The 9,032-nt window shown below is 43.6% G+C and overlaps 1 protein-coding gene across 3 annotated transcripts; it reads right to left on the bottom strand.

The window, feature by feature from the left end:
* Positions 1-3,556: 3,556 nt before the first annotated feature.
* On the bottom strand, positions 3,557-8,281 carry LOC134483545 (uncharacterized). Of its 3 annotated transcripts, none has more exons than XR_010060366.1 (5): positions 8,086-8,281; positions 6,896-7,055; positions 4,781-5,719; positions 3,956-4,061; positions 3,557-3,832 (listed from the first exon to the last, which is right to left on the bottom strand). XR_010060366.1 is itself a non-coding variant. In XM_063278775.1 (5 exons), exons 1-4 carry the CDS (start codon positions 8,210-8,212, stop codon positions 3,997-3,999), a joined length of 516 nt encoding a protein of 171 aa, XP_063134845.1. In that variant the 5' UTR covers positions 8,213-8,273; the 3' UTR covers positions 3,557-3,832; positions 3,956-3,996. The 3 variants fall into 3 exon arrangements, 2 of the variants coding, with proteins under 2 accessions (XP_063134845.1, XP_063134846.1); XM_063278775.1 differs by having other exon boundaries at positions 4,781-4,944; positions 8,086-8,273; XM_063278776.1 differs by lacking the exon at positions 3,956-4,061 and having other exon boundaries at positions 3,668-3,832; positions 4,781-4,944; positions 8,086-8,278.
* Between the last annotated feature and the right edge of the window lie 751 nt (positions 8,282-9,032).

The following is a 9,032-nucleotide window of genomic DNA, read 5'->3' as shown; positions in this document are numbered from 1 at the left end:
GAGGAAAAGGTGCTTTTAAAGAAGCCTGTGAAAGTGTCTCCTGCAGGAGAGCCCACCCTGCAGGGAAAGTCACACAAGACAGGAAATGTAGCTTCCCAACTTTCCCAGGGCTCTCAAACCAGGGAGGGTACCTGATTTCAGAGAGTTTGAGAAAGGCCTCCATCTCCCTGAAAGACTTCCCTCAATCATAAGTCCCACCACTACCCCTGGCTCAGCAAAGCCCTCCAACTGCCAGTTCCTTCCAAAGGAAACTCAGTGTGGAGAATTGAGGATAACACTTCTAGGAAAAGGGAGACACAAGCCTCTGGGGGTCCTGGCCTGGGGTCTGTCCCTTAGGCTCTCCTCACTTCCCCTAGGTGCCTAGGGCAGAGGCAGGGTCAGGGGTAGGGGGAGGGGCAAGTTCATGGTCAGGGGCAGGGTCAGGGGCAAGCAGTGACCTCCAGACAAAAGTTAGGCTTTGGGTGCATGGAACAGGCAGCAGCAGAGCTCGCCCTGCGCTCCTCCTCTCTGGAGTGGGAAAGCATGGAGACCTGAGAGGTTGGGAAGAGTTGGGGAACTCACAGCTGCTTTTCCTCTGACTGCAACTGCAGTGCAGGGCCAAAGAAGCCAGAGAGTCTCAGGGGATCCCCCCATTTCCTGATGTCATTGTCCTTATGGATGTCCAGGATGAAGGCTGTGCTTGGCTGGGCCAGAAGCCCTGCAGACAGGTAGAAGATGCATAACTGGCCTGTGACCTCGCTGGGCACCCACTGGGACCCAGCTCAAGTGGCCACAGACACTCACCATGCACCCTGCCCCAGCCCTAAGCCTGTGCACACCAAGGCCATAGCACCTCTGCTAGTCCCTCCCACCATGAGTACTCCACCTTGGCCCCCTGGTTGGCTTACACTCTCTGTAGGTAGCTCCTTGTGTGGTTTAGACACCAGGTTGATTATGACATCAGAGAAGGAGTTTGACAATGTTCCTTCTCTTTCAATATAGTGGAATAATTGAAGCACTATTGTTATTAGGTCTTCATTAAAAGTCTGATAGGATTCTGCATTAAAGACATATGGCCTGAGATTTCGCTTTTTAATTTTTGGAGGGGCAAGCTATACTGACTGTATCTATTATCTTCTGAGAATTATCCATGTACCTTCCCAGATCTGTGTTTATGTTGGTAATTGTTATCTGTCTAGAAAATACCAATATCAAATAGATTTTCAGTTTTCTTGAGTAAAGGCCTCTGAGATAAGACCTAATGATTGTGAATTTGTTCATTGTCTATTGTTAGATCCCTCTTTCCATTTCTAATTGAGTCAACTTAAGTATTGTCTATGGTATGCAGTTTGTTTGTGGAGGAGTTGCCTATGTGGTGGATCTTCTCAACAAAAATACAAAAAAAGAAACAAACAACAAACAAACAAACAAAAAAAACCAAAAAGACTCAAACCACAGACCTTGCTTCCCTTCACTCTTTGTATTTTTCACTTTGTTTGTAACTGACTAATTTGATTTGAGCCCTGAATTAATTTCCTGCCATCAAATCCTACCTGACATTCTATGGGATCAGGTTTGGCCTCATCTTGGTAAGAGCAACATATAACTACTGTAGCTTTTTCTGCTCTCTATAGTTGTGATGACGTCAAAACCTTACTGAAAACAATGCACAGCACGTTTTAGGCTGTATTAAAGCAGCCCACCATTTCAGTGTTCCCTGCAAGGTGCCATGGGACAGTATTAGCATATGTCTGCATGTAACTTGACAGTTTTCATTAGGGACTACAAACACACACACACACACACACACACACACACACACACACACTTTTCTGACATGGTGCACATTCTTTGCACACAAAGAAGAAAGTGAGCAGTAATGAAAACACACCAATCATGGAATTGATGGAGGGAGCTGTGGGGAAGCTGGGGCTTAGATTTACTTAAAGGCCCTATGCAGGCTCTCCTTTTGCTGGAGGAGAAACTTCAAGTGCAATGTGGTTCTTTATTTTCTTTCTCTAAAGCACAGAGGTCTAGGGTGGAACACAGGGCTTTGAGCATGTTCGGCAAGTACAGTCCCAATGAATTAAATCCTAGGGCTGGAACCTATTAATCTTCTACAGAATTACAGAGCAGCCTGGATGAAGACTCTCAGCTGAAAAGGTGGACATCTCAAGACAGGCACTGGACAATGGCTGACAGACTTGACTGAAGACTGGAAATGTTTTGCTATCTCATAGGAAAAGAAGGCCCCTCCTACCACACTGTACTCTAAGGACAGTTTATTCAGGTTAGGATGACATGAACTATTGTCTCATGTCACAGATGTCAGCACAAAGTATCCAAGGTATTGTGTGCCAATGGTAGCATCAACAGAACAAAGCACACAGTGTCATGAAGACATAAATTATGAGTTTGTGTAGCAAGACCCAGGCCTCTTCCAGGGTCTTAGATAGTAACTGAGAACCTCAAATACGGTGGTGATGTGATAGTGTGGGGGTGAATCTAGTTACAACTAGTTTCTATTGTGACACAGATGACTCTTTTTGTGTCATGTTCAGCTTATAATGAATGACTAGACCTAAGCATGAGAATAACCAAATACTACATTGCTTCTCTAGCTGCTGAGCTTTGAAAAGTCCTGGGGTGACAGCAAGCTTTTGTGGACATTCTGGATTATTCCTTCTGTACTTTAACTCTCTGAGTCACCTCCACTCTCCGTAAGTTAGTTCAATTCCATAAATTGGAAATCAGTCACCTGGAAAAAATACATTCTCAATACGATCCCAGATTGGCCATGGAAAAAGGGTAGCTTGAACTGTCCCACCTAGGTTGGGCCTGCACAGGCCTGCTCTCCTAAAGAAACCTGTGTTCACAGCTGCAGGCTACATTCACTATGGATGCTTTGAGGTTCCTCCCTAAACTGCTGAGATTAAAATAATTTTCTTGCTAACAATAAAAAAACTCATTATGCCAATCTGGACTAAAGGAATCTAGTTTCTATTCTGTATTTTATCAGATGTGCATAATACATATGGTCATCATAGATAACAGGTGAAAGATCTGCTCTAATATGGACACTAAGTGGTGCTGGAGGATGATCCTGACCCTCAATGAGCAGTGGGGACACCAGAGCCCTGTAGGGATGCCTGACAACCTAACACATTGAGCACGCACGGCTCAGTAAGTTCCCTGTGAACACATCTCCTGAGATCTCTCTATTTGATTGGAGGTGATCCTGTCCACCTAATACAGCACCTCATGTGGAATAACAAAAGCCACCTGCAGGAGCTGTGGTGATGACTCACAGGGTAGAGCATCTGCTGCTCTCTCAGAAGAACCACATGTACCCTAATAATTGGGTAAAGTGTGTCAGTGATTACATCATAAAGTGTGTGTCAGAGACACAGCCACATTCTCCACACAAAAGACACTGTCACACTGACTACCCCTTGGTGACTTTGAATTCACTTATTAGCCCAGGATCCATGGAACATGCAGAGATCCATCTCCACCTGTCAGTTCTAAGTCCACAGGAGTGACCGAACCGTTGAGTAAGAATGATGGTTTTAAGAGTCAAGAGATAGAATTCAATATTTATTCATAAGGAATACATTTTATAACAAAACAGGATTAAAATGAATAAAAATATTTAAAAATATTCGAAAGTGAAAAATAGTAGCAAGAACATATAAATATGAAACAACAAAAAAATTTCAATTAAAATCATAACAAAAATATTTCTAAACATCATATTCTTCACGAACATTTAGAAGCACAGATGTATTGCTGTTTCTCTTCTAGCACACATAATGAAAGGCGGTCCCCCCAGTTGTCTCTTAAGTGGTGATTTCTGAAGAAGAAAGTGAGTAAGACCTCAATCAGTCAGGCTGGCTTACTGTTATATAAATTTAGGGTCTCTAAGAAATGACAAATTAACTCTGAGGAAGAATTTTCATCCAAAAAATGTTGTTACCATTCAGGATGTTTGTCATCAGAGACTCCTGAGAAAGCAACTTATTCTTCAGGAAGCTCTCTTACTGGGGTGTGTCCAATTCCAGCTCTCTTGCACTTTCTGAGACCTGGGAGAGGAAGGCAGTTTTTCAGACACTGATTTTGTGGGGAAATGCAAGCCAGCTGTCAGAATGCTGACTTCTACCACCTCAGTTCTATTGGAAAGTCGACATGGACCTTTTAACTGATATCATTGTTGCTAACTGCAGGAAGAGAAAAATCTCCAGCAAGCCTCACAGTAATGTGGGCTGACAATCTGGGACCCAGACTTATAACAGTGCAAACCAAGAACAGGGCAATGGGAAGAGACCTCATTGGGTTGCAGGAAGAAAGGAGATGTCCATATGTCACCAAGGTTAAAGCCAATGACAAGAACTAATTTGACATTTGCACTTGGTTCTTATCCCAGAAAGGTGCTTCCTACACAAGAAGTCACATGACCAGAGAGTGTCACTTGTCAAAGAACCAAGAACTTGTTCAAAACTCTGCATAGGATCCAATCTATCACATGGATATGCAATAATGAGGTGTGTTATTAATCTGTCACCATTTCTAGAGTGCAGCTTCAAAAAGAGCAGCAAAATATGCTTGCACAATAATTCAGTTTCTGAAAAGTGTTTACCTTCCCAGAATACTTGTACATAGGCAGAGCAATGAACAATTCCATTACATGAGGTGGTTGGCTGGTTGTGAGTGTAAATAGAAAGGTGATAGGAGAAAGCAAAGATGAATCAAATTGGGAAATGATATAAGATATTGTTAAGCTAACATATCTGCTCGTCCCTACCAGATGCTGGGTCTGGACGTTGCTGGTCTTTATCTTTCTTGTTGAAGTCAACCAAATATTTCTGTTTCAGTGCACAATCAAGATGTACCTCCTTGCTCTCCTGTTTCAGTGGGACCAACTTCTTCCTGCATGTGTTCTCCATCAGGAGCTGGCTGAGCAGGTTTCTGGAAATACAGTCTGCATAGTAAGATCATGCTGCCCCTTTCTCCCATTCCCACTCCTGAGTGCCACTAACTCTACCAGGACCCAGATACCCATGAAGACTTAATAAAATACATCTCAATACATATAATGCTCCTGCACAAACCACAAAGAGTTAATTCGGGGAAGAATAAATTGTTTGTTTGGCTCAAGCACCAATTATTGTTCACATCTCTCAAAAAGAACACAGATCTACATCTATCCATGAAAGCCCAATGCATGGGGGCAACATCAATTAGCAGTGGGCCAATACCCTCAAAGGAGGTCAGTAGAACCAAGAGAAGGTCATGCTAACCATGTGGTCCACGCACTGAGTGTTGTAAAACCTGGTATGACCCCAGAGGTCCAGGTCAGCCTAATAACCTGCTGACTTCAATCAGTACTGTTCTATCTAGAGCCTTCTGAAGATGCCTAGACAATCCTGGGATGAGGAACAGTCTTTTATGGAATTGAAAACTGAGTCCTAATGACCCTGGCACACTGATGTGTGAACAGCACAAGAGATAGAACCAGAGCTGAAGACCATCCAATCCAGAACAATGAAAGTCAGAAATGGCCATTCCACAGGTGATAGCTTTTCTGACCAGGACTTACCTAGAGAAGGTCATCTCCTTCTTCAGCTTATGGCTGTTCTCATGGATCTCAGTGTTCTCCATCTCTAAGTTGTGCAGAATTGACATGACCGCCTCCTCCATTCTCTCCAGGTCTTCATAATATGGATTTGGCCTGAAGTAGGGCCTGGCCCATAAATGATAGAATACAATGAACATCAGAATTTAGGAATATATGAACTCAGGGTGGGTCCTGTACTACCCCAGTCCTGGAAGGACACCTTCTGAATTCTACATATTGGGATCTTCTTCAGCTTCAGAAACGTGTTTTTCTGAGTCCAGGACACCAGAATCTCAACATCCAGATGGAGGGCTCCCTGGCTCCCTTTGTTCAATCAAGAGGAAATCTGCAGTCAAGCCAGTTAAGCTATCAAGAGACTTGGCCACCCCTCTCCATGCTCCCCCACCCCAACACACCCAGAAAACTGTGATTTCTTTTATCCTGTTTTGATAAAAGACCATATATCAACACAAAATTATAATCTGCACAATGAATACAAATATACAGGCAAACGTGCTCACATAGGCAAAGAACTGTGCTGTTGACAGTGGGGCTCCAAGAACAAAGCATTCACATCACCATGAAAGTGTTACAGGTAAATACTCAGCCCAAGACATAGACCACTAGATTCCAAGTGTGGAGGGAAATATAAACATATAAAAGTTGTCCATATGCATTTGGACGTTTGCACACACAGACTCACAAACTGAGACACACCCACAATATAGAGAATTGTAAAGAGTCAGAGAAAGAGAAAGACAAATATGGAAACAGAGAGTACTGTGAGAACCAGGAGAAATACATGCACCGTTGCTGTCTCAGAGTATAAGACACACACACAATGACAAACAGGCCTGAGCCTGAGACCTTCTAGTCAAGCATTGAGATGAACAGTTTGAGACCAGGCCCCTCAGGCTGCTGCCTGGATCTTCCAGCACTCAGTCCCCTGCCTAGCAAGTACAGAGACTCACCATAAACTCACTGCAATTACAATCTTGCAAAGCCACCAGCTGTCAAGGGCTTTGCAAATGCACACTGGGCACTCACTCTCCCTGACTTTATTCCTGAAATCTTCATTCAGACCACAAGTTCTGCTTTTCAATAAATGGAAGCAGATGAGTCCATTTTCCATCTCGCTCTTCAGGAAGGGTCAGGTTCTGAATCTCCTCTATACGGGAGGTGAGGTTTAGCACAGGGTGGTTAGGGAGGCACAGCTTTCTAGAACCCAAAACCTAAATGGATAAGATGAAGGTAACCTTGCAGACCCAGGAATGAAACAAGACCATTTGGCTCGGTTCATACCTATTTTTCATGGATCTCTCTGTCAGAAACCTCAGGCGATCTCTCAGGTCATTTCTCTCCTCGGTAATGAGCTGCAGCTCTTTAATCAGTCTCTCCTTTTCCTTCTTGGCCTGCTTCTCGCTTAGGGCAGTTCCAGGGGATGATGTTTCTCTCCCAGCATCTGTAGGTAGAAGAACACAAGTGAACCTGCATGGGGAGAATGCATAGAGTGTACATAGACCACAGTGAGGCCTACACAGAACAAGCCTGGAACCTAGTGTCATTGCTAGGCGATTGGTCTATGCTTATGAGGCCTCCTCAGTGGATCTCAGTTCCCCACTACTCTATAGAGACCAAGAGATGTAAGCAGCCAGGTGTTCCCTATGCCGGATATCACATGCTTACATGGACCACGGAGATGGCTTCTCCCGGATTATTATCAGCTGAACGGGGTCCAGATTGGTTTTAGGACCCTCACGCCTGTGGTTTCAGAACTCAGATGATAAATTCACCATCCACAAAACTTGAGTGATTGGAGACACTCAGATGTCCTACCCTGATACTCTATTCCAACAACTTTGGATGTAAAATGCATTTCTGGGGAGGATATGGTGAACAGACTTATCAATTCCCCTATTTGAAACACCAAATGCCCCAGAAGTGCCAATAGGATACAGGCTGAATCTTGGTCTACACGTTCCAAATAGTTTTGGTATTTTAGAAAAATGTTTGTAACACACAACCTCTAATATATAAAGCTAACGATGACCCTGCAATTAGAAGAAATCAGAGAAGGTCTAAGAACATAAGGTTATTGCCTGGAGCACAATTCTCCCCCTGTTCCTACTGTCAGATATCCACTGTATTTAAAGAAGCAATGATAGTGAAATACATTGCTGTCCTGTCTAAACTCAGAAAAGGTGGACCCTCCATGACTCCTGATGGTGTTATTATATCAATGTAACATAACAAATGAACTCTAAAAGTAAAGGCCAGAAATTCACAGTATACTAGCATTGGCCTTACCATATCCTCCCTGTGGGGATGGGGAATCTAAAGTTCTGAAATCCTTGACTTTAAGGAATTGTGATATTCATGAAAATTCAATTCCTTTTCAGATGCTCCAGTTGTTATGGCCCATTGCTAGAAAGGTCAGCTTAAGCCTGCAGCCCCCCTGACAGGAAGCTCGAAATATACTGCCCAGAACTTACTACACATTCCCCAGAAGTGCTGTCTTTGTCCATCATTACTTTGAGACGAAAGGCTAGACCCCTTCACTCTAGTCTCTCCAGAATCGACGTTCCCCCTCCCAAAAGGCCCCCTAAGACAGGAAAACATGTCTTAGCTTGTGACTGCCAGACTCAGACTGAGAGAAACTAGGGCACTGGTCGTCACTACAACACTGGTGACATCACAGAGGATGCCAGAACTCTCTAGGAGACAATAGAATGTCCAAGAAGGGACAGCAGATGTCATGGGGAGCAGACTTTGCCTCCTGCTAATGTTCTCCCTGTACTGAGCATAAGCAGAGGTGCCCTTTCCAGGAGACTTTCCTGGGGCAGAGCCACTGAGCATCTCCTGCTTCCAAAGCCAAATTTTCCTCAAGGCTTGATTATAAAAACCTTAGTAATTCCTATGCATCTAAATGAATGTTTCCTTCCATATCTTGCCCCAAAATGTCTCATCCTAACTCAAATTGTCCTCATTCACCAATGTTAGCCATTAAAACTTCCTGAGATTTCATACCAGCTTGAATATGCAGTCAAAAGTTCTCCTGTCTCATTCTGTACAGGTGCTTTATATCACATCAAGAAATAGTCTGCATGGTAGGTAATAACATGGGTGTGTGTTAGGGGAACACTCATGAAGTCATGTGCTTAGCAATGGACAATTGCCAGAAAACTCCTTGGTTGAAAGATTTGAAGTCTTTATGGTGCTAGGAAAAGTGTGGAGACCAGTTGACAGAGGAAAGTGCAATATTGGAGCCACCAATGAAGGGAAACTCATGCTGCTTGTGGGGTTCTCCTCTCTGCACCAATGTCGCCAAAGGAGCACTGCTGACAGGCCTGAGTAAGACAGACCATGAGTTCATATCAGAAAAATGAAATAGTCAAGAGGTATAGGGGGTACACATAAACATCTAAAATGAGGCTATAAA

The sequence above is a fragment of the Rattus norvegicus genome, chromosome 19 (genome assembly GCF_036323735.1).
Source record: "Rattus norvegicus strain BN/NHsdMcwi chromosome 19, GRCr8, whole genome shotgun sequence".
In the NCBI taxonomy this organism is placed as follows: Eukaryota; Metazoa; Chordata; class Mammalia; order Rodentia; family Muridae; genus Rattus; species Rattus norvegicus.
This window is presented reverse-complemented; position numbering and strand designations above follow the sequence as displayed.

Coding starts and splice junctions, on each gene's coding strand:
- LOC134483545 (XM_063278775.1), bottom strand. CDS start 8,212: ATGTTTTCCTGTCTTAGGGGGCCTTTTGGGAGGGGGAACGTCGATTCT. Junction 4,945..6,895: donor GAGAGATCCATGAAAAATAG/GTATGAACCGAG, acceptor CTGTATTTCCAG/AAACCTGCTCAGCCAGCTCC. Junction 4,062..4,780: donor ACGTCCAGACCCAGCATCTG/GTAGGGACGAGC, acceptor TTCCTCTCCCAG/GTCTCAGAAAGTGCAAGAGA.